The sequence below is a fragment of the Pundamilia nyererei genome, unplaced genomic scaffold (genome assembly GCF_000239375.1).
Source record: "Pundamilia nyererei isolate P.nyererei 1_Seehausen unplaced genomic scaffold, PunNye1.0 scaffold00223, whole genome shotgun sequence".
NCBI classification, from domain to species: Eukaryota; Metazoa; Chordata; class Actinopteri; order Cichliformes; family Cichlidae; genus Pundamilia; species Pundamilia nyererei.
The window spans coordinates 695,982-718,925 of record NW_005187624.1 but is presented as its reverse complement, the minus strand read 5'-3'; the positions used below and the strand labels follow the sequence as shown (position 1 = coordinate 718,925).

The 22,944-nt window shown below is 42.7% G+C and overlaps 4 protein-coding genes across 4 annotated transcripts; 2 read left to right on the top strand and 2 right to left on the bottom strand.

The window, feature by feature from the left end:
* Window positions 1-1,307: 1,307 nt before the first annotated feature.
* LOC102199895 (receptor-type tyrosine-protein phosphatase eta-like) lies at window positions 1,308-3,591 on the top strand. Its single transcript, XM_005748498.2, has 4 exons — window positions 1,308-1,476; window positions 1,670-1,830; window positions 2,420-2,555; window positions 3,161-3,591. Exons 1-4 carry the CDS (start codon window positions 1,420-1,422, stop codon window positions 3,317-3,319), a joined length of 513 nt encoding a protein of 170 aa, XP_005748555.1. The 5' UTR covers window positions 1,308-1,419; the 3' UTR covers window positions 3,320-3,591.
* A 78-nt stretch (window positions 3,592-3,669) lies between these two features.
* Window positions 3,670-6,479, bottom strand: LOC102200159 (putative nuclease HARBI1). Its single transcript, XM_005748499.2, has 2 exons — window positions 5,516-6,479; window positions 3,670-4,123 (listed from the first exon to the last, which is right to left on the bottom strand). The coding sequence occupies exons 1-2, from the start codon at window positions 6,201-6,203 to the stop codon at window positions 3,693-3,695; spliced, it is 1,119 nt and encodes a 372-aa protein (XP_005748556.1). The 5' UTR covers window positions 6,204-6,479; the 3' UTR covers window positions 3,670-3,692.
* Window positions 6,480-6,819: 340 nt separating this feature from the next.
* pigp (phosphatidylinositol glycan anchor biosynthesis, class P) lies at window positions 6,820-8,350 on the bottom strand. Its single transcript, XM_005748497.2, has 5 exons — window positions 8,121-8,350; window positions 7,952-8,036; window positions 7,791-7,863; window positions 7,586-7,704; window positions 6,820-7,216 (listed from the first exon to the last, which is right to left on the bottom strand). Exons 2-5 carry the CDS (start codon window positions 8,031-8,033, stop codon window positions 7,101-7,103), a joined length of 390 nt encoding a protein of 129 aa, XP_005748554.1. The 5' UTR covers window positions 8,034-8,036; window positions 8,121-8,350; the 3' UTR covers window positions 6,820-7,100.
* A 139-nt stretch (window positions 8,351-8,489) lies between these two features.
* On the top strand, window positions 8,490-12,638 carry rexo4 (REX4 homolog, 3'-5' exonuclease). Its single transcript, XM_005748496.2, has 8 exons — window positions 8,490-9,003; window positions 9,116-9,447; window positions 9,536-9,700; window positions 10,983-11,176; window positions 11,277-11,365; window positions 11,456-11,530; window positions 11,622-11,696; window positions 12,081-12,638. The coding sequence occupies exons 1-8, from the start codon at window positions 8,794-8,796 to the stop codon at window positions 12,222-12,224; spliced, it is 1,284 nt and encodes a 427-aa protein (XP_005748553.1). The 5' UTR covers window positions 8,490-8,793; the 3' UTR covers window positions 12,225-12,638.
* The last annotated feature ends 10,306 nt before the right edge of the window (window positions 12,639-22,944 follow it).

Genomic DNA, 22,944 nt, shown 5'->3' with positions numbered 1-22,944 from the left:
GTTAATGTGCGCAGTGAAGGATTCCACTTCTTGTGTCTTGATTTTGACCCAGGTGTCGTCCACATATCTGTACCAGTGGCTGGGTACTCTCCCTTTGAAAGAGCCAAGAGCCTTCCTTTCCACTTCCTCCATGTAAAGGTTGGCTACAATAGGTGACACGGGGGAGCCCATGGCACAGCCATGTTTTTGTCTGTAGAAGCCTTCGTTGTACTTGAAATATGTAGTGGTGAGGCAGAGGTCGAACAGTGTGCAGATCTGATCGGGTGTGAAGTTGGTCCTGTCCTCCAAGGAGCTGTCTTCTTGTAGTCGTTTTCTGACAGTCTCCACGGCCTCCGTGGTGGGTATGCAAGTGAAAAGAGAGACTACATCAAAGGACACCATGGTTTCATCTGGATCCAGGGTAAGTTTCTGGACCTTTTCGGTGAAGTCGGTGGAGTTCTTGATGTGGTGTGGGGTGTTCCCCACGAGAGGCGTGAGGATGGTAGCAAGGTGTTTAGCAATGTTATACGTGGCTGAGTTTATGCTACTGACTATGGGTCTGAGTGGGACAGCTTCCTTGTGGATCTTAGGAAGTCCATAGATGCAGGGTATGGCATCCCCTGGGTAAAGGCGGTGATATGTAAGGCGGTCAATAATTTTGTGGTGTATGCTGTACAGTGCAGCGAGGAATGGTCAGACCTCTACATTGGAGAGACCAAACAGCCACTTCACAAGCACATGGCACAACATAGAAGAGTCACCTCCACAGGACAAGACTCAGCAGTCCATCTGCATTTTAAGGACAAAGGTCACTATTTCGAGGATGCCAATGTTCACATTTTGGACAGAGAGGACAGATGGTTTGAGGAGTGAAAGAAGCCATCTATGTCCACTGTGAGCGACCATTTTTGAACAGAGGCGGGGGTTTACGACACCAACTCTCTGCCATCTATAATCCAGTTTTGAGATCCCTTCCCAGACGCCTTAACGCCCACTCACATCCTGGGCCATCTGACCTCAGGAATTCGCATGATAAGGTGGGGCCAGGTTTCACAATGAACACACCCGAAACTCTGGCTGATTGGGACCCACGCCCAGTTTCACACCTTGGCTCAGGCGATTAGAATATCATCAGGGGGTCCTTTTGTCCCTCTGTAGGGGGTTACTCCCACTAGGTTTATATCTGGGACTCTCCACCATTTGACCTTAGAACTGAAGAAGCTTCTCGCATGAGAGGTGAAACGTCTTCAAGCAACTTAAAGAAGTCCAGACGCTTTTCTTTGCAAGCTCCTTTGACTACAATGACCTGGATGACTGAGAACCTTCACAGACATTTTGTATGTGTATTTTTTTGCTTTTTGCTCATTTTTCTAGACCAAGTGTGAACAATACTGGCCTGCAGACAGCAAGTCATGCCTTTATGGAGAGCTGTTGGTCACCATGAGATCTGAGCAACAGGAGACCAACTGGACGCTGAGAGAATTCAACCTGAAAGATGTATAAAAACTTACTTATATCTTCTGAGTGTGTGTGTGTAGATGGTACTAAGTAAGGCTAGAAAACATGAATAGAAAACATTGAAGGCTTTAACTGTTAATGTTGCTTTTAAAAGAATAATGGTTGATTGATAATTGCTGTATATCAAGACATAGACATAAAGTAACTGTATATGGATATTTTCTCTTCACAGAGAAAAACCTCAGAAGAACGGACAGTTGAACATTTCCACTTTACTGCCTGGCCTGATCATGGAGTCCCAGAGTGCACAGAGGTCCTGATCCAGTTCAGAGGACTGGTGAGACAGCACATAGAGAGAGAAGGGGGCAAAGCACCAACTGTGGTTCACTGCAGGTACGAAATAAGTGTTTCCTTTTACATGGGTGCAGGGTTGCTTTTATACAATATCCACCCAGCTAGTGTGTCTGTTGTGACAGAACAGTTTGTTCAGGTTTTGTGTTTTCTAATCTGTTTTTCTTTCTGTTGTTATGTCTTGTTTTCAGCTCACTTTAGTTTCATTTTGCATTAACTAGTTTCACTTTGGTTTTTACTGTTTGGAAATGTTCCGTTTTATTGAAGCTTTAATTAGTTTCTGTGGGTTTTTTATGATTAGAACATTGAGGGTATTTGTCAGGGGTATATTTTTTAAAGTTTTGAACAGATATTACACTAAAAATTGCAAACACATGCATCAAAGCCTCACTGTGATGACAACTTTGACCAAAGACATTTCCTCAATAGGGAGGAACAGTATTGCACATTATAGTTTTTCACTTTTTTCAAAAGTCCAATTCTGCATTTTAACAGTTTTCACATCTACTTGTAGGTTCTAGTTTAGTTTTTGTTAACTACAATAACTTTGGCACAGACACAGTGATGAGAGCTTTCTATGTGACCTTAAAAACCTTTTGCTATCTTATTATGACGCTTGTGTCTCTCTTAGTGCTGGAGTCGGGAGAACTGGCACTATCATTTCCCTGGATGTGCTGCTTCAGCAGTTGGAGAAAGAACAAGCAGTCGGCATCAATGCCTTCGTACACAAGATGAGACTGAGCCGACCGTACATGGTGCAGACGGAGGTAACTGTGTTAAACTGCTTCTGATTGAGCCACTACTTCCTTAATTAGCTAACCGTGTACTTCTTTATAGTCACAGCTGGTGAAACAACACACAGACAGCACTTTATTCATCATAAGATATGCAGTTGTTTTTTTGTTTGTTTGCTTTTTAAATTTGGGTCATCATTTTTGATCATTTCATCTTAAAATATGAGTTTGAAAAGGAATTTTTTCTATTGTTCAACTTTTCAGAACAAGGCAGACTTTGTAGGTATTACCAACAGATGCCTGCTTAAAATATATTTAATGCCCAGTTTGTTAATTGCACTTGTTAAGTAGTAATTTAGACAGCAAAACACTTGATTGAAATGTTATTATAGTCCTGTTCGTGACATTAGAGCCAGCATTTCTCTCTAAGGGTCTATGTCTACATCTTTTTAAGTAAGTGAGCTGAAAATTTGTTTTCATAAAACAAAGCTTTATTGGATCTTTTTGTTTGCGAAAAAAAAAGAAATGCTTTATTGTGAAACTGTTTAGCAATGTTGCCTGCAAGAAACTATCATAATCTCCCCTGGCAGAAGTTCTGCATTTCAAATGACCAACAACTTCTGGTATTTCCTTTTCAGTCTCAGTACGTTTTTCTGCACCAGTGCATCATGGACAGTCTGCAACCAAAAGACACGAATGAAGAGAACATTTATGAGAACACATACGAGAACGCAGATATGATATACGTCAATGCCACTGCCCTCCAAGAGCTCCGTCGGCAAAACGCAAATGCGTAGTGTCAACCCTGCACTCAATCTTTTATGCACTTAATGAAAAACTATTTGTCTATAAGCAATATGTTGGTTTTAAACGTAATAATACAAACTATTACATCTTAACTATTTCTGTAAATGCATTGCACACTTCAGATCTTATTCAGTTTGCATCTCTTCTAAATATGTAATATTATTATTTTTGTTGTCATTGTTTTTATGTGAGAAAATAGCACTCTGATGACTTGAAAATGTTTAAAAAATGAATTTATTAAAATAAGTACAAAACAAAGGAATAATTACAAGAAATATAATATTTCACATTCACAGAAATATAAAAGCTGAGTTTTGGTGTCAGTGTGTCATTGATCCTCTTTCATAGACCAGAAACAACCCTTTATGCATCTTCTTCTGTGACGTTGCTACCTGAGGGGTCCTGACTGCTGGACACAGCAGAGAATTTACTATCAATAACTTCCTGTCTGGCTTTGAGGGCCTCCTGTTTGATCTCTACTGGCCCTGACTGCTGCTTGCCAGGATATAGCGGCTCAGCTTTACCAGCGTCAGGCGGGGGAGGGACAGAGAACTTTTTAGCGATGTTGTGCAGCACACTGCATGCTTTGATAATGTTAGACTGTTTGTTAAGTGAGCCTTCTTGTGCAAAACCAAGTTGCATCAGACACTTGAAACGCCTTTTCATGGAATCCAGTGTCGTCTGCATGACGTCGAGGATCTTTGCGTGGGCCTCGTTGAAGCGGATCTCGTTGTTGTTCGCGGGCAGTGATACAGGAGTCAAGACATGCTTGCTTAAGTGGTAGCCTTTCCCACCTTCAAATGAAACAAAAGAAAATGCAGTGAATATCAGAGCAGGAGAGCATCTCTGAACAATGTGGACCACACAGGTGCCACTCTATTGAGAGCCATTCTCGGAATACTTTGATCCCTGATTACAAACTGAGAATCTTCTAAATGCCAGAGCCCAGATCTAAATATTGATGCTAACTATGTTCTCCCTTTATGACCACAGTGTACCCATCTTCTAGTGACTCCTTTAGACAAGATAGTCGCCATGTCACAAAGCTTAATTCATGTAAAACTGGTTTCTTGAGTATGAAAATGAGCTCCCTGTACTGAAATGGCCTCCACAACTCAAAGTGAGAATCACAGTGGGGAAGAAAGAACTTTGAACGTGAGATATTAATGCTAGATATGCTGGTCTAAGTATTTCACAACTGTCTGCTGGGATTTCCTCACACAAGCGCTGGAGTTTTCATATAATGGTAGGAAAAAGAAAATATCCAGTGAGCAGCAGTTCCCTGTCAGAAAACAGCTTATAATGTTAGAGGTCAGAGAAAAATGGCCAGACTGCTTTGATCTGATAGGAAGGCAAAAGTAACCACGATTGAGGTATGCAGAAGGTCATCTGTGAAAACACCTGAAGCCAATGGGCTACTACAGCAGAAGACCACAATGGGTGCGACAGTCGTCAGCTAAAAACAGGAAACTGAGGCCACAGTTTGCACTGGCTCATCGAAACTGGACGACAGAAGAATGGGATGTGGTGATCAGGGAGATTCCCGTTATGGATGTGCAGCAGACAAATCTGCAGCAATCTGATATGAATCAAGAAACCTTGACCAAAATCTCTGATGAAATTTTCCAGCACCCTGTTGAATCTAGGTCATGAATAATAACGTAATAATGCATTAATAACATGCCCAGTAAGTTTATGTGTTAGAAGTTAAAACACTATTTTATTTGTGTTTTATGTAAATAGAATGAAATATTCCAGCGAAATCAACTGTTTGCCAAGAATTTAATACTTTTGCCAACTGTCAATTTAGCCTTTTTCAGGGAATAGAAACACTAAAGAGCAGGTTTGTTCTTTCTGGGAATAACTGCCTTGCATTCATTGCCTTAACTTATATCTGTATCTTTGCATCCCTCATACACCTTTACTTAATCAAGGGATCTTTACACCTTTCTGGAAGGGTTATTGCTGGGTGACCCAAGTAGGGGAAGTGCAGAATTTCAGGTAGTTTAGATGATGGGGTGGGGTCTTCCTGGGCGTCTTCTTGTTGCTAGGCAACCAGTCATCGTCAGACGCAAACAGATGATAGTTTTGTAGGTTTTTATGCTTGACTTGATACCTCACTGTGCTTTCACTCCAGTTTACATTTCTAAATAAACATTTGCACAAGAGGTCATCACTGCTCTTACCAATCAACCAGAACGGGCTGAGCAGGTCCTCTTGCATTTCCCTTCCTTTAAAGGAGGAGTCCCACATCTCTTGCTCAAACGTGCCACCAACACAGCACTTTTCAACACTCAATATGTTGCCGTCGCAGTCGCATATGATCTGGCTTACAACCGATGTGTAACCAAGGGCATTGATAAAAGACCTGAAAGCGTCCTTTTCATATGGAGATGCTCTGATCTTGAAGTGCGCAGGAGCCAAGACGCCCAGCACGTTTGGGATTTCGCAGAATTTCTCTATCTTTAAGGCGACATTAGTTCTGGCGTCCAGGGTTAGCGGGAAAGAGATGAATACATCGGACATCCCTGCTATGACTCCCGAGATTGTACCGACCACAGTCGTGGGGCAGTCCGTCTGCCTCAGTCCGGCTTTCTGCAGCACGGCAGTGGTGGAGACCCCATGTGCGTAATAATTGAGCGCCACCATGACCATCTCGTCCACGAGCAGCTGGGATTTCTTGGGGGCGGCGTCCTTCATGCGGATGCGGACGGCGTCTGCGATGAACAGGATGCAGGGTCTGCTCAGGTGGAACAACTGAAAAAGAGCTTCATCGTCGAAAGTGTCAAAACAGCTCGAAGCTCCGCATTCTGCCTCGTTTTGTGCCAGGAGCTCCTCCTGGACCGCAAGCCACACAGGCACGGCGAAAGCCATTAGTCTTTACTCCGAAGTATTTAAACAAGCAAAGATCCCCCACGGAGTGCCCAAAATCGTTCCCAAACAACGTCTTCTTCTCCTTTGGCTTGGCAGACTGGACGCTGGGCGGCGTGCTGCTGCCCTCTGCTGTTCACTTGTGTCCCTGTATCGACAGCGCTCTCTGTGTTGTTACATATTGCAGGATTATGCGGACACTCGCCCAATTTCGTAATCTTATTCCGGTTATGCACGTTGATTAAAGCGCAACAACAAATCTCCTGGTTGCCTGGTGTTTGTTTAACGTTTAGGCTAAAGCGATCCGTTATCGCCACCTAGTGGACAGCAATAAAAAAATATTTGAAAAAGACTGCAGCTCATAATGTGTAAACAAGTTGTGTTAACATACAGTTAAACAGGTGTACCTAATAAAGTGGCTGGTGACCAAAAACCAAAAATTTATTGTGGGATAGATGCTTCAGATGCAGATTGGGCATAAATAATTATCTGGAGCCACTTTTAATTTAGACACACATTTCTGACAGGCATTAAAGTACAAGAACAAAATAAGATGTTCATTTCTTCTAGCAGTGGACTTAAAAATAAAATAATTAACATAAAAAATATGATTATTTAGGATATGTTTATTGCACAGAATAATAAATATAAACATTCTGTATTTTAACATAGACAGTACAGCCATTTACTTTTGTTTTCATTCAATATGCATCTTATTGTGACCAGTGTATTCACATTTAACCATTATAAAGACGCTTAAACAACAAAAAAGTCAACAGAATATATCTTCTTATAAATAAGGCACAAAACATTTCATAAAAAAAGACAAACAGTAACACCAAAATAAAACACCTGCAGCTTTACTTCTGCTCTGTCCACAGCAGTATCAGACTGTGCTTGTTACATACTGGGTGATAAATAGAACATTTTGTTGACTTCACTAATCGACACATCCTTCAATCGGGGTATTCCTCCGTTACGGCAGGACTCGGTGCTCTGGCCTTGTGCATACACATCTGTGACAGAAAAAGGACATTTAACAATCAGGAAATTCTGAAAATGGGGCATGGTTGTTGGTGGCAGACAGGTTGGTCCGAATATTTCAGAAGCTGGTAATCTACTGGGATTTTCCCCACACAACAGGAGGAGAATGGCCAGATTGCTTCAAGCTGACAGGAAGGCAACAGTAACTCAGATAACCACTTGTTATAAGAAAGCACCTAATAAAATGGCCAATCAGTGTAATATACTGAAGTGCATTTTATTTTCAGCTTGTTTACATGTATATTCTCACGCAGTACAATTTTAGATTCCTTCGTCTTCTCACTCTAAATGTTAGTTAACCTAATCAGGCAGTCAGAGTCTGAACAGTGCAGCATCCTCACCTGTGATGTTGTCCACAGAGTCCAGCGGTGCCGTGTTGCTCATGTTCACACCAAATAACAGAATGAAACAGACTGTTATTGCGACCAGCAGGTAGATTGGCATCGCAAGAGCCCAGTACCTACACAGAACACACATTTGACACGGTCATGAAACTGTGCAGGTGCTTCCCCAGTGATCCATTTATTTCAGAGCAGTTCTACTTACTTTTGAGGCCAGTAAGTGAGCCCTATTGAATTAAGCCAATCCTCTGGCACGAAAGCCCATAAGCAATACAGAACTGTGGAGAGACGCAGTGAGTATTACAGACATGCATTGCTTGAACACCTTTTTGTGTTTTGGATTGGAGGACGCGATATTTCACTTACAGAAGCCAAACTGTGATCCGAGAAAGAGAACAAACCCATAAATGGCCCTCTCAGGCAGAGGAGATGGAGAGTTTTCCAACATGATCTACAACCAAAACACAGACAGAAACGTGTGGGAGAGCAACGAGACAGCAATAATACATTCAGGCCCCAAAAATAAGTTACATACCTGGAAATAAGTTTTTTCTTTGCTCCTTTAAACGCTAACTTTACTCAGATGCTTAACATTAATTACCACGTTAATTATATGCCTGATGATTATCCAGAGTAATACAACATGGGTTTAATACGTCTATCAAAACCCACTGTGTTTTTTTACATTAGTGCCATGAAGCCTTCCGCCACGGTCCGTCATTTTTCCTCAGAACGATGCGAAACCCTTTCTAAAACATTAGTTCCGCCTTTGAATCGCCCACAAAACAAGCGTCAATACATGACTTTTTACGTTAATTATATAAAATTTCACATGTATATAATTGTAAAACAAAAGCACGGTCGGAGATTTTTTTTTCATATCTTACTGACGTGACGCACTTGCGCTACAGCACGACGTCATGTTTGTGGCGGACACATTTCACTGTTGCACATCGTGGGAAAACACTCTACGGCATGGCTTCGGAGTGAGTGAAGTTTTACGAGTAAGCGATTTTATGTACAGTTCAGGGACGTGCTTCAGTTTTGCTCGTGTGCTGGACGAAAGGTGAGCTTAGTCTGGGGAAGGCATTTCTTCCTGTCTGAAGTTGTTTGGCAACTCAAGTAACGGACATCTGACAAGCCAGCGTGGCTTCACACACCTCACCAAGAAAAATATAAGGAGGTGAGGATACATGAGATAGGTGATCATGTCTAAGGTGGAGAAACAGAAAAAACACTTTCCCGCTCAAGCATCTAAGCGGAAAACTAATAAGAAAAACGGCATATTAAAAAAGAACGAGAGGCATTGGTTTTACTCAGCTCCTGCAAACAAGGAGCAGGAAAAGCCTACAGCTCCACAAACTGCTCCTCCAAGAGACTCCCAGCAGTTCTCTGCCAACTGGAAAGCACTTCAAGAGGTTAGTGAGTGCAATAGTTTGAGCTCCATGCATGTCCTGTCACACACTTTGGTTTTTGTGTGCCTGTGTTTAATACTACCCACAGGTTTTTCTCCTATTTTACTCCCTTCAGGTGTTGAAGGCCAGTCAGTCAGAGAAGAAGCAGCCGGCAGCACCAAGACATCAGAACGGCTTCTCGCCAAAGAATGTCCAAGAAAATACTTCTAAAATAATTTCTAAGAACAATGCTGCACCAAGCCAGAGAGACACTGAGAAAAAATCAGATCACAAAACTGTTCCTAAGAGTTTTGTCTCCGGTAAGACTGGGGTCAACTCAAAGGTGTCGAATGTCTCGAAGACTAAACATGCTATTGCTCCAAAAAGAGAGCGGGATAGCGGGAAGCCAAACAGCCTACAGGCAGCTAAGAAGAAGAAGCTTGAATCCGAGGAGACGAAGCCAACAGAGTATGTATATATTAGCACTGACGTTGACTCATTTATTCAGCAAGAATAAATATGTCTGATAATCCCATCTCATTCTCTGCTGTTGCAGAGAGGACCTTTGGTTTGATGACGTGGACCCGGATGACATTGAGGCGACAATGGGAGCAGAAGCAGCCGAGATCATGAGGAAGAAGCAGGGCAAGGCCAAGGGTACGGATGGTGCCTCGGCTAATGACACAGAGAAGAGCCTGGTTAAGGAGAATGCTTTTGAAGGGTAAGTCGCTGTGCATTCAGTGTACAGTGGGAAACACACTCAGAATACAGCGGGCAGCTTTGATGCCATTTTAGAAAAGTGCCTGAAAATATTCCCGGGGAAAGATGAATGCCTTAACAGCGATCATAAAAAATATCAAGTCTCTAATGTCATTACTTATCTCAATACAAGTATTTCAGAGTAATGTTGCTGCTGGGGTGGGATTAGCTGGCTGTGATTAACTGTGGATGTAATATTAACAATGTGAATTTGGCACATAATGTCACACAAAATGTGTTTTTCCCAAAAGTCAGACTTTAATATCTCTGAAACCGCTCAACTGGGTCGACAACATTATGTGCCTCGTGTATAAGAAGCTCAAAGTAAATTATCAATCCCCCCCACCTTCTCCAGTTCTCTGGATCTACTGTCAAAGATCAGATATCCAATTATTTCAGGGACTCGTTCTGTATGAAGTTGAGCGACACTCCTGACAGCCCATATTCACAGAACCCCTGAAAAATGTCAAACACACTCCCCCCACCATATATTCTGAAAGATCTAATGACAGCAGAAACCTGGCATTTCTAATGAACAGTGTATCGTTCCACAGGAATATTTTTTTTTCCATTAGATATGATGATCAGGTGGGATTTTTATTTTTTTAATTTGATGAAATTGATGAGATGGAATGACCCAAAGGAGATGGAGACTATTTTTCCCCCCTCAGTGGAGAGCTTCAAGGAGTCAAATATTACATATAGTCTGTGATAAATACTTTTGTCATTGCATGTTTTAGTGAATTGACCTGACGGAGTATGAAGTAAACATGGTTGCTGAATGTTTTCTGAGGGATATGGAGATGGATAAATTATTGAATGGAATTTATACAATTCAAATCCTTCACTGTACTTTGTGGTGACGCAACCTGTCAATACCGCTTCAGAGTTCACTACATTGCTGTAGAAAATCACTGATAATACAGATAAATTCTGTGGGAAAACCTGTGACTCCTGATGGATGAATGGATGGATGCATTCTGAGATAGGTCACAAAAGGCGTGACCCTATTATGCTCTGTGTGTCACGCGCTGGATTTGACATCACAGCCTGTGTCTGCTGGTCATGCACCTCTTAATTTTTGTACCCTGAAGTGTCGAGCAAGGGTTAAAGATGCAAGTGTAAAATCATGTCAGCGAGCGAAGCGACCACTGCGTTCGGTGTACATTGAGGGGTTTACATTGACACAGAAGATGATGATCGTAATGTCTCTCCTTTCTTGTCACTTTGTCATTCACCTTAAGCCTCACTAAGGCGGTGGCCATTGACTGTGAGATGGTGGGAGTTGGTCCTGACGGAGAGGACAGCATCTTGGCACGTGTGTCAATTGTGAACCAGTTTGGGAAGTGCATCTATGACAAATATGTGAAGCCCACAGAGAAGGTAACAGACTACAGGACAGCTGTCAGCGGCATCCGACCAGAGGACATCAAAGATGGTGAGAGAAATGAAATGAGTTGCAAAGAACAACTTAAAGTCTCTTTGTTCCTTATGTTTTGTTTCTGATGGTTTTTTAAACCACGTTTGTCTCTCTGCAGGAGCGGATGTACAGATTGTACAGAGGGAGGTTGCTAACATCCTGGAAGGGAGAGTAGTGGTTGGACACGCTATACACAATGATCTAAAGGTAGCATGGATGTGATATCTGAAATGGAACAAATGCAATATTGTTTTTTTAGTCTGATTATGAGCAGCCACAAACTATCTGCCGTTTCAGATTCTGCTCTTGGATCATCCGAAAAAGAAAATCAGAGATACTCAGAAATATAAACCCTTTAAGACGATCGTAAAGGTATGATGCAGTCACCAATGTCTCAACAGTTTCCGCAGTGAATGTGTGAATGAATTATAACTGATAATGAGGCATTTTTCTTTTGTTTTAGAGCGGTCGACCCTCGCTCAAACTCCTTTGTATAAAAATCCTCGATGTGAAGGTCCAAGAGGGCGAACATTCATCTGTAAGTCATTCGATAAACTCCTTTTAAATCATCAGGGTTGAGTGACCGAAAATTGGCACACGGGTATATCTTTGACCCCTCAAGGCCTGAAGATAAGTGTATATAATAGTAATATTCTCGTTAGCAACCACTTACCCAAATGGTCAATTTGTAGCATTTTAGCACTTGTAGCATCTTACAAAAGCATCGTGTCACTTTATATTCATGACATTAACATTTATTCTATATCTAGAAAACTTTATTGTTAATCTCATGATGTCATCATCCAACAGTGGACTAAAATCACCGACCCAGCAGTACTGCAGCATGTAGAAACAACCAGTGTGTTATTGCCCAACAATGTTAGTAACACTTGGGCTGATCTTTGCCTGTTGCTTTCTCCAGGTCCAAGACGCACAGGCCACCATGAGGCTGTACACAATGGTGAAAAAGCAGTGGGAGGCAGAGATTAAAGTGAGTAGGAAAAACAAATTCTTGGACAAGAGGAGCGAGAGAAAGGCCAAGCTTCCCAAAGACAAGAATCACTGAGGATTACAAATTCAAAACAAGAAGAGGACAGATGATCTCCTGATCAGAGCAGAGCTGACTGAAGTGATCAAAGGATTCTTTTAAGAAGAAAAAACAACTGTGTATTTTTGTTTATTTTAATGTGAGGGATGTTGACCCCGTGATTGTATAAAAGCGTGACTTTCCCGAGCTTTTGTGAGATCTGGCGCAACAAAAAGCGTGTTAAATGCTTTCGCAGATAGTGACCGGTTTCATCCGCCTAAGTCGCTCAGGGAGATCGTTGCAGGCTGTGAAAGACTTTATCGAGTTGTAAATCAAGAAGTTTTGTTCCTCAGTGTGCCAGACTGACTCATGCAGGGATTAGAACAAAGTCTTTAAATACAAAGATTGTAAAAATGTCTGTTTTTAAAGTATAAATAAAACAAAAGATGTAATTCGTTTAATTCTGCTATGTATATTTTTTTGTCGTCACAGTCTAATACAACCACAGGAGGTTCAGTTCTTTTTAAAAAACTTAATACATTTAATGCAAGCTGATGTCAAGACATGAATTGCTGCCTCACATTTAGTTCATGATTACTGAGACTTCATTTCCCATTTCTCTGACAAACATCAGAAAAGCCATTAGAGAGGACAAACGTTACCGTTTGCTGTGAGTGCAACCAAATGTGCAGCTTAAATCATTTATTACTCAAATCCAGTGTTTCCTTACGTAATCCCATGCAGGCCTTATTTTGATTTTTCTTTTTACTATGTCATGGTGATAAAGTAAGAAATCCCCTGCCTGCCAGCAGTGTGTCAGCGTGATTTGCAGCCCGGGAGCTGATGCGCTCTACGCTGTACTTTATTGAAAGCACGTGCCCTCGGTCTGCAGCCTCCAGGCTCTAAATTAGGTTCTCTGTGGGTTTCTGACAGGTAGTGCGAAGGCTTCAGGTAGCACAGCAGATGCTGGTGTGCCCTAATATGTTGACACAAGATGGTAGCATGACTTTTGTTTTCTGCATATAAATATTTTTTGGTTGTAATGTAATAAACAGCAGTTTCCATATGCTGACAGTTCAAACTATGTAACCATGCCTTGCCCGGTGGTCACATGTCAGTATATACTACAGCAAACAAACAGCTGAATTTAAAGGAAGAAATCCATTACTGGATGTCCGGGCTTCAACTATCTAAATACTAAAGCCTTAAAAATGAAAAGCAGCGCTCTCTGTACGCTTTTACTCAGGTTTTATGGGAGGCGTCAAGTTGCATTGGATTTAATGTAACTGTTGAAGGTGTGTTGATAAAGTTTAGCACTATCCTATCTTTTAATCAATATTTCTCTCCTGGGGTGGCTGTTACATAGCTTCTATTAACTTCTGAGGACAAGATAATAGCTAACAGAAGCGAGGACTGTCTATTCAGTGATGTGATTCCAGATTTTCCACCTTTTCAATTGAAGAGTTTGCATGAATGATACATTCAAAAGTGCCACCAGTCTAGACAAGTTATCACAAACACACAGGAAATAAAGACAACCACACCAAGATACTTTTTCTTTATTTTAAGTTAAAGAAATGCAACAGATTGTGTTTCTGTTTACTACAAAACACTGATGTGCTGGGCATCCCCAATTGCACTTTTCACCTCTGAGCAACCAGGTCCAAAACATTATTATAAAGAAAGGTCAAGATTTATGTCCAGAAAAGCAAACCACCTCTAATCACATGTATTGCATGTGTCTGAGTGTACACTGTTTAAAGCTACAGTAGTACAATAGTTCTTTTTTTCCCTTAAAAAATCTTGAATGAAGCAGATAATTACACACTGCCCAATAAACAATAGAAACAAGTCAGCTCGAGGCGATATTAACAGCAGTGTAGGAAACACCATGACAATAAGACTGCTTTGACTCATTTCATAAATCACATCGTGAGACTGGAGGCATTACTGCTGTTGCTCACACGCCACTAGTTAATAACTCTTTAAAAGGCTTCTTATAGTCTTCCCAATTACTGCACTTTGCTGCGGCTGTTGTTGACATCTGGTGCTTGGTCCCACACAGCATACAAACAGCAGCTCTGCTCTGTTTGATTTGTGTGTTCTGTCTCGTTCCCTTACCACAAGCAATTGTATATCCTCGTACACCTTCCACCGAACATAAAATGCATCAAACGCCTTAAGATCGCTTCGGGAGGTTTTATTTTTGTATAGGCTGTTTAGTCCTGCCCTCTTTCATTTTTTAACTACGTAAAGGTCTCAACATCCACCTCTGCAGTAGGAACAATAACTCCTAAATAGATTACTAGAAACTGTGTTGAACCTATGAGATTGAGGGCATTTTCACAGCTTCTTTCTCAATGCAGGAAATCTTGTCTCGTCCACACGATGTATGCTCAGGTCTGCTACCTGCTTCCTTATGCATGAGCTGCGGTATGCTGCCGCCCAGAGATTGACTGCGAGTGTCTGTGATGACTAATGCTCACTCTTAGTATGGACAAAGTTGAGCATTCAGTATTTATGCAGGTTGATGAAGAAACAGTGTCAGCTACTCTCTGTGGCTGACTTCCTGCTCGTCTGTTCTGGCCACAAAGAGAGGCTTCACTTTGAACTGAAAGCAGAAAATGGTGCCTTGATGAGCAGTGATTGATAGTCTTGTTGTTGTTGGACATAGTTGGTACATTAGGTTTTAGCTTAGCAGCTCTTTGACTTTGGGCCATGCTAGTATTTTGGTTGGTTACATTTATGGGGACAGCCACACAGTGGTGAGGTGTGTGGCAGATGTGGCATATTGGTTCAAGGTGGGGGTGGGTTTACATAAGGGTTGACTGACAGGCTGAGAGATGAGGTCAGGCAAGACTCTTAGTGGACGTGCAGATGATGCTGTAATCTATACTGAGAGTCTGGAGAGCTAGAGGTATGCAATGGAGAGAATAGGAATGAAAATCAGTAGAAGTAAAACAGAACATGTGTAGACAGATGTGGCTGTGAAGGTGCAAGGACTACAAATGGTCCACTATCCAAAACAATGGACAATGCTCAAGAAAGGTGAAGAAGAGAGTGTGGGCAGTGGAGCTGGTGGAGACGAGTGTCAGGGGTGATTTGTGACAAAAGGGCAGCAGCAAGAGTAAAAGCCGAGGTTTATAAAATGGTAGTCTGACCTGCTGTGACGTATGGCACTGACAAAAAGACAGCAGACCAACCAGTGGCAGTGGTTGAAGATGTTACGATGATCACTGGGAGTGACCAGAATAGGCAAAATTAGAAATGATTACATCAGAGGGGCAGCTTGGGTTGAGCATGTTGGAGACAACGCTAGAGAAGCAAGGTTGAGATGGTTTGGACACATGCAGAGGAGGGATGGTGGGTGTAGTAGAAGAAGGATGTTGAAGACGGAGATGCCAAGCAGGAGGAAAAGAGGAAGACCACAGGGGAGGTTTGGGAATGCAGTGAAGAAGGACATGCGGAGTGTTGATGTGACAGAGGAGGACGCTAGGACAGAATAGTGGTAGATGGAGGCAGGTGAGCCACTGTGGCGAACCCTAAAGAGAGCAGCCAAAAGAAGAAGAAGAGTCTGATGGTTGATTGTTCCTCCAGTTTGGTCCAGACTGGATTATTTCAGTCTGGACAGATTATTTCAGACAATTGATTGCACTGTAGCCAGTTCAAAATCTGCCATTGAGGCCTTGTCATTAGCACAGATTTTTCAGAATTTGCAGTAAAATCTCTTGTGAATTATATGACTTGTCAAGCTTTTATTTAATACCTACATATTGTCTAACACTATATCCAGGCATTAGAAATAGTGTGTATAACCCTTTGACACTGACTTTAATCACTTAAGACTTTTCTTTAGTTTCATGAGCAGTTTTATCCTCCTCAGTGTATCACTGTGAATTTATACTTATCTAAGGCTAAATAATGCGGGCTGTGAAAGCTACTGTTTTAATTATAGCTATAAATTCATAGGGTCTAAAAGATAGGCTCTCCCAAGTGTACCTAACAGCGGTCCTTTGTGTTCCTACTGCACTCTGACTGCTTTCCTTTGCAAACTGTAAACAAAGGATCTGTGCTTATAGTTCTTGTGTACTTCTACCACTCAGTACAATTAAATACATTTAGTTTATTGTTTATTTCTCGTAGAATTCTCTGATTTCTTGTTGGATCCTCCCTTTGCCATCCCATTTTTTTAAAATCCTGGAAACGCCCCTCCTGTCGCTTCTCTCCCTGCCTCAGGCTGTCCATGCACAGTTATGCAAGGGTGGGGAAGTCCCAAAGCAGAGCTGTGCCACCAAACTGAAATGACTGCAGATGGAATAACAATCCTCAGGCTAAATGCTAAAATGATGAATTTGGTAGATAATTTGTGCTAAACACCAGCTTCATTACTGAGAGCATTACATGCTAATTTTGGCTTTTGTCCAGTAAAGCCCAATAAAGCTGCTGCTGTCTTGGCCAAAGACTCATAGTACTGCCAATACACCAAGTGCTTTAGATGGTTTTATGATAAAAAAAAAAACCTGTGGTGTAGAGGAGTTTGACACCTCTATAAATCATACGTTTGACTGATCTGAGACAATGCCGCAGGGCTCTTGGAGGTATAAATGAAGGCGTGTTCCCTGAGGGAGGAAAAAGCAGCTTCTAGATTTTGTGCTTAGATCTGTAAGGTTCGTAAAAGGTGACTTAATTTGAAAAATTACTTGAAAAAGGACTTAAAAGCTGCTTTGCAAGACACAAATGGCTCCTGCGTTAATCATTTTAATTTTTCAACTTAGTGGAGAAAGAAAAAGAAAATAAAGACTCAGGCTTCCTGTTCACAATAGCTGACTGTATTTATATTTTGATGCCCTGCCTACAGCATAAAGCCCCTTTTCCTTGCACAGACTGCATGGGATGCATTGGATAAACTATCACATTAGAGTTCAGATGTTACAGTTTTCAGTGTTTGATTCCATAAAAAAATCAGTAAATATCCTTAAATATCTCCCACCTTCCTTTGTCTCCTTAGCTCACTGGTTTTCTGTCTGCACTTTGCTCTTACAGGAATATTTTGTGGTCAAAGGACTTTTCTTCCTTGTAAGTTTCATGAGATGATGCAGCTCTCATTGACAGTTTCCTGCCAGTAAGTGCACCATCAAGATATCCTGCTGATCTCTGTACTTTTGCTAGAAGTCGTCTCCACATACCATTAGTCTTCTTGTAAAAGCAGCAGGTAGAAAGCAGAGTTTTCGCCCCAAGATTCACCTAAAAATCATGTTGTTAATCCTGTGACACTTTGTATAATATTACAGGCTATAAAGGGAATATTCTCCATGCAGCTTCACTTATTTCAAGAATTTCAGATTTTTTCTTTTAATGTATGATAGCAGAGATGAAAAAAAGCCAATTTTTCTGTATTTTTACTGTTTTCAGACATAATCCACCAGCTTGTACCACATGACTGGTGATGTCAGCCAAGGCAGAGTCAAGGCTGCGAACCTGTAGACAAAATGGTGTTTGTGCGTCCGTCCAGCAGAGTGAGCATGTGTGGGCTCCAGGCTAAAGTGGGGAAGTGAAGGGGGAGAAACGGGGGGAGAGAAAAAACAGGCAGTTAAACAAATGAAAATAAATCAGCGCATTTATTCTTTTTATAGCCCAGCGTGTATTTTTTCTCTCTCTCTCTCTCCTCAGCATATGTATTTATAAAGTTCAGCAGCCATATGAGAAATTAGCCTCTGTATTCACCGGGGTCCTCCCACCCCTCTGTCTTCTTCTCTAATCCGCCCACATGTATCGTCTGAGGAAAAAAATAGTGCAGAAGGTGACGCTCCTCCAAAGGAACAGAGAGAGGCACAAGAGAGGGAAAGGCAAAGAGAGCGAGGTGTCTACAGGCTGCATCTCCACTGAAACATTTGGATGGGGGAGACAGAGGAAGAGCTGAATGGTAGCTACACCCTGCGCCTGGAAGCGTAGAGACACTGTAACAAAGGCTGGCAATTATTTTTGTTTTTGGCAATAACAAAGGTGGGAGAGGGGCTCTGAAATCGAGGGGAAATAGCCAAAAGACAGATTTTTGTTTTTCAGGGGGACTTCTGCTTCATTTCATCCGAAAGACTCATCCCGTGCCATCATCAGCATGACCATAAGCTCTAAGTAACATTCGGCAATAACGCTATCAAAACAAGATTTCCAGCAACAGTCGCGCGCAATCCTATTTCTGATTTATTATAATCGCGCGGAGGAAAAAACCCTCCACAAAAAACAGAAAAAAAACAAACAAACCCCAAAAACAGATCAGCTGAATGTCTGCGAGAAACTGGATACTCTGTGAAATCGTAAGAAAGAGCGATCTAACAAAGAAAACTACATTTTGATTGATCTTTTTAAAGCTTGATGTGCGTGTTTCTGCGCGCACTCGAATCGAACCAGAACCAAAAGCAAGTGAGTATTAACCGTGTCTGTGTATCTGTCTGTATTTTTATGGTGGTTTTATATTCTGCGTTTTATCCGCCTAATATCAAGAGGGTTTTTATTGGCCTGGATTAAAAAAAGGCGAAAATACAGCCTCTAACCTGCATTCAACAAGTATCGTGTCTTTCCCACAATATCTGCAAAATATTTCTGTATCCTGTTTCATGTTTTAAAATCAGTACGTGGAGAAATCAGGATATGTTCTGTTCTTTTAATTATTATTTTTTCCTTCTAGCTGCTATAAGAGAAATTCAGTCTGATTTAGTGTTGCCCACTGATATGACGCCTCAGAATTGTTCCATTTTATAATCCCTAACATCCTTCATTGCACAAATGGTGGGTGTTTCCCCATCTACACCACTAGATCAGAGCAGTTTCACGCTCCTGAGAGGAATGTGTGTGTGTGCATCTATGTGTATGTGTGTGTGTGTGTGTATGCATTCCTATCTGCATCATTTTGTCTGTCTGCATGAGTAAATAACTCCATGTGTGTGCTGCTTTTGCGCATTTACAGGCATGCATTTGTCCTACCTGCATGTGCTTTCAGTGTGTGCGTGTTTGTGTGTTTGCTTGTGCATCGTGGCAGCACTGGGTAAGTGTCAAGGCCTGAAATGGAGGTTTGATAAAGGCACTATAGGAGTAGGGTGAGAGGGCTGACACACAAACACACAGAGGAGAAGATGCTGTGAGGACGATATGAAGGGTGGGGGTTACTGGAGTGGAACTACTGGAAGGTTATAGCGTCTCATCTGGGAAGTCTAGCAGGGCAGTTAAATGTCTAGACACGGTCATCTTCTTCTTCTTCCCCCTACAACCCACCACGCCACCACTTCACCTATACTCTGACAATCTGCTTCTGCCACGTTCCGCTGCATTACACACAAAGTCTCTGGTTTCATAATGCCTCTTCTGCCGTCACTTATCCAGCACATGCATTCCTTTTCCTGCCAACTGGCTCCAACGTGCTCTCCCCCTAATGGGAACTCTACATCTTTTCCTCCATTTGCACTCTCTTCTTCTGCCCCCAGCATCCTGCATTATAAATCTACAGCTGGTGCTATTTTTAGATTAAGGGTAACCCAGAAAACACCCCCTTCGATTTTAGCACAAGAAAAAAGGGGAAAAAAAAGGGGGGGAAAAACTCCAGAGACGGTGGCATGCTGTCGGTTGATGTGATTGGCAGAGTAGTGATGGGGCTTGAAAAGGAGGGCGCTGCTGTTTAAGCAATGGGGGGGGATAATCTATTTTGAGGCAGTGATTGAATTACTGATCTGTCGTGTCCTGGGTTTAGTGTGTGTGTGTCCCTGCCTCTGACCCTGTCTCTTCTCCGAGACTGATGGTTTCTCTCGCTTCCCGTCTTCCGTTATGAAGTTTCCTCCCGTCTTTCATCTGATTTACCACCTGATTGAGCCTAGCCGGTCTTTTACGCCCTCTTTCTTTCCACCACTTGACCTTGAGGTTCACCTCAAGATCAAATTTCATGTCATCTCTTCTCATGCCATCTTGTTTTTATAGCTCTGCTTTAAAACTTCTCGCCCTACTCCCCACCTGCTTAGACTCCCATCTGTGACTTAACCTTGCCCTGCTTTTATGTCTAATCGCTGGATAGTTCACAGGTCAGAAATTAGTCCAGTAATACCTCTTCCCTCGTCCCATTTGTCTGTCTGGCCTCATGTACCACATCGCTGCACTGCTGGATCATAATGGTCCTAATCATGCAGGAAGGGCAGTGTCATTAATTAGGAGGAGACAGGTTTAAATTGCCTAAGAGAGAGACGGGAGGTTTGGGGGATGAAGCTATCTGCTTCTGATGCAAATGCTCCAAGAAAGTTTGAATACTGAAGGATGTTCGCTCAGATTTTATCCATGTCCAAAAATAGAGTTCATTCCCGACATGACACACTATTCTGTGCCTTTACCCCCCCTGTGCTCAGTGCTGTTTCAGAATTGTTATGACCTCTCCTTGAAGCACCTCCTCCTCCATCACTCCTCCTTCACCCTACATGCTGTATCACCCAGATCTATCCAAATAGAAAAAAAAAAAAAGTCAGCCCTCATCGTCCTGTAGGCAGAAAAGATTTTAGTCATGGACACTGACTGAGCTTCGGAGCTCTATTACAGGCTTCATTGCAGCCAGTCTATTCCTGAAAATGACTTTATGTATTAATTCCCCCCCCCCCATCCATCCCCCCCACATCATTAAAACAAACGTTCCCAGGGATATGTTTCCTTTCCTGAAAAGAAAGGGAGCAGCTGCTGCTGCATGCTTCTGGCTGGGGTGATTGACCAATATGCACAAGGCTCAAGACCCCCCTTGGGGGTGCTGGTGCTGCGGTATTTGTGGATTGGTCAGCCCCCGGGAGATCTACACACTGGTGTTGCTGAGTGGAGGAGATGCCTCCGGTTGATTGGCCATTTCCTTTATGCCTCCTTAATTGATTGGCTCTTTAATTCATGTTCTGGGAATTGGCCACTAGTGAGCTTTGTCATTGTTATTATTATTTTTGATGTGTGGTGCCCGCTTACATCATATTTTTCATTAGATTAAGCTGTCTGAGAGCTGCTCAGAGCCCCGTTTTCTCTGCATACACACCCTTTTTTCTTTTCCTTTTTTTGTTGTTGTTGCTTCCTTTGCATCCATTCATGTAATTCCTGCTATTCATATCTATTCATACTCTACCCAACCCCGTGCCACTATCCAGACACAAACACCCACACACATCTTCTGTTCTCCTGGCAGAAAGAGAGTCAGAGCATGAGGTGCAGTGACAGTGGAAAAGGGGGAGGTGGGGGGAGGACAGAGCGTGGTGTGACACCGCACTAAAAGGGGAGGTGACCGCAGTGCTTTTTTACCATGCTGCAGTGCTTCGGTTTCTCCTGCTGGGGTCTCCTCAGCACTGGGGAGTGCGCGAGAGGGGAGAGAGCGAGGGGGGATGAGGAAGGGAGGGAGGGAGGCGATATGGATGGAACAGCGTGAAGCCTTGTGGTTACATCCTTTGATGAGGTAGCTGGTGGGAAAAAAATGGCTGCACACCAGAAACACATACGTAATTTGCGCTGTCTCTCCTCTCTCCCTCGCACACACACGCGCGCATACATAAACATACATTACACACTTGCCTGTAAAGCCTTCCTCTCCCCCCACCCGAGCGGCACATTTGCCATTCAGCTCAGCTGTGTGTCTGTTTTACATCCATACACTGGTTTTCCTTCCTCTGCTCGCCCTCTTTTAATCACTCTGCTGTTTTCATGTGTTTTGCTGGTACTGCAGGACATCTCCCTCCCTCTCCTTCTACACACATGCCTTCACGTACATTCAGGTGCTATCCTGAACCACTGCAAGGTCTTCCTCTCTGTGCTTCTCCTCCTCCTCCCCCACCTGTTTTTGGCTCCTCTCTTTCATTGCCCCACCACTCTTCACTTTGTCCTATACCTTCCCTACCCCTACTTTTTTCCCTCTTCTCCTTCTCCAGCACATCTAAGTGTCTCTCATCTCTTCCCATCTCCCTCTCTGCGATTGGTAATGGTTCTTTTATTTTTTTTGTCGCTTTTTCTGCCAACTGCTCGTTCTGTTCCGCATAGTCAGCACTCCTCCAAATTCCTCTCTTTCCTCCTCCTCTCTCTCTCTCTCTCTCTCTCTAGCATCCCCACCCCGGTGCTGCTGCTGGTACCTCACAGTCAATGCATCCCATAATCTCGTGCTCCCTCCCCCTCTTGCTGCAGTGTTTCTGCTAATATATATTAGCGTCAGTGCAGTCTTTGTGCACGAGCATCGCGCGTGCGCTTCTCCTCTCTGAGACCCGTTCTCCATATCTATCTGCAGACGTGATCTCCTGCCCTAAAAGGTTTAGAAAATTAAGTTGCTTTTCGGCTCCAAAATGTGTGTGTGTGTTTTTTCTCAGTCTTTTCATTGTAGCCAGGTGAGCATGTGTGTGTGTGAGTGTGAGTGTACCCCTCCCCTCACTCCCTCCCTCATTCCCCTCTCCTTCTCGCTTTCTTCCCCCTCTGTATGTGTGCAGTGGTGAGGCAGTAGTAGCAGGGTGGCGCAGGACATGGTGGCCAAGGCAGGAAAAGCTGCAGGAGAAAGAAAGTAGTGATGCTGGAGGGGAGGAGAGAGGAGGCGAGGGGATTGTTCCTTCACTTTGCTCCCTCAGCACTCTCCCCCTCCTCCTACTTGCTTCTCCTTCAATTTTTATCCTCTTTCTCGAACCTTTCTCTCTTCTTTCTCTCCATCATTGTTTTTAATAACCGCTGCTTTTTTACTTTCTTCATTTTGCACCTTCTGTAGCCTTACTTCCCCACTTTTAGC

Bases quoted from the DNA above. Each gene is read 5' to 3' on its own strand.
- pigp (XM_005748497.2), bottom strand. From the start codon at position 8,033: ATGTTGGAAAACTCTCCATCTCCTCTGCCTGAGAGGGCCATTTATGGG. The intron at 7,864-7,951 runs GTAAGTGAAATA...GTCTCTCCACAG, and splicing joins CGGATCACAGTTTGGCTTCT to TTCTGTATTGCTTATGGGCT. The intron at 7,705-7,790 runs GTAAGTAGAACT...TGTTCTGTGTAG, and splicing joins CTCACTTACTGGCCTCAAAA to GTACTGGGCTCTTGCGATGC.
- LOC102200159 (XM_005748499.2), bottom strand. From the start codon at position 6,203: ATGGCTTTCGCCGTGCCTGTGTGGCTTGCGGTCCAGGAGGAGCTCCTG. The intron at 4,124-5,515 runs GTAAGAGCAGTG...TTTCATTTGAAG, and splicing joins CAGCCCGTTCTGGTTGATTG to GTGGGAAAGGCTACCACTTA.
- LOC102199895 (XM_005748498.2), top strand. From the start codon at position 1,420: ATGAGATCTGAGCAACAGGAGACCAACTGGACGCTGAGAGAATTCAAC. The intron at 1,831-2,419 runs GTACGAAATAAG...TGTCTCTCTTAG, and splicing joins CCAACTGTGGTTCACTGCAG to TGCTGGAGTCGGGAGAACTG. The intron at 2,556-3,160 runs GTAACTGTGTTA...TTTCCTTTTCAG, and splicing joins CGTACATGGTGCAGACGGAG to TCTCAGTACGTTTTTCTGCA.
- rexo4 (XM_005748496.2), top strand. From the start codon at position 8,794: ATGTCTAAGGTGGAGAAACAGAAAAAACACTTTCCCGCTCAAGCATCT. The intron at 9,004-9,115 runs GTTAGTGAGTGC...TACTCCCTTCAG, and splicing joins ACTGGAAAGCACTTCAAGAG to GTGTTGAAGGCCAGTCAGTC. The intron at 11,697-12,080 runs GTAAGTCATTCG...TGCTTTCTCCAG, and splicing joins AAGAGGGCGAACATTCATCT to GTCCAAGACGCACAGGCCAC.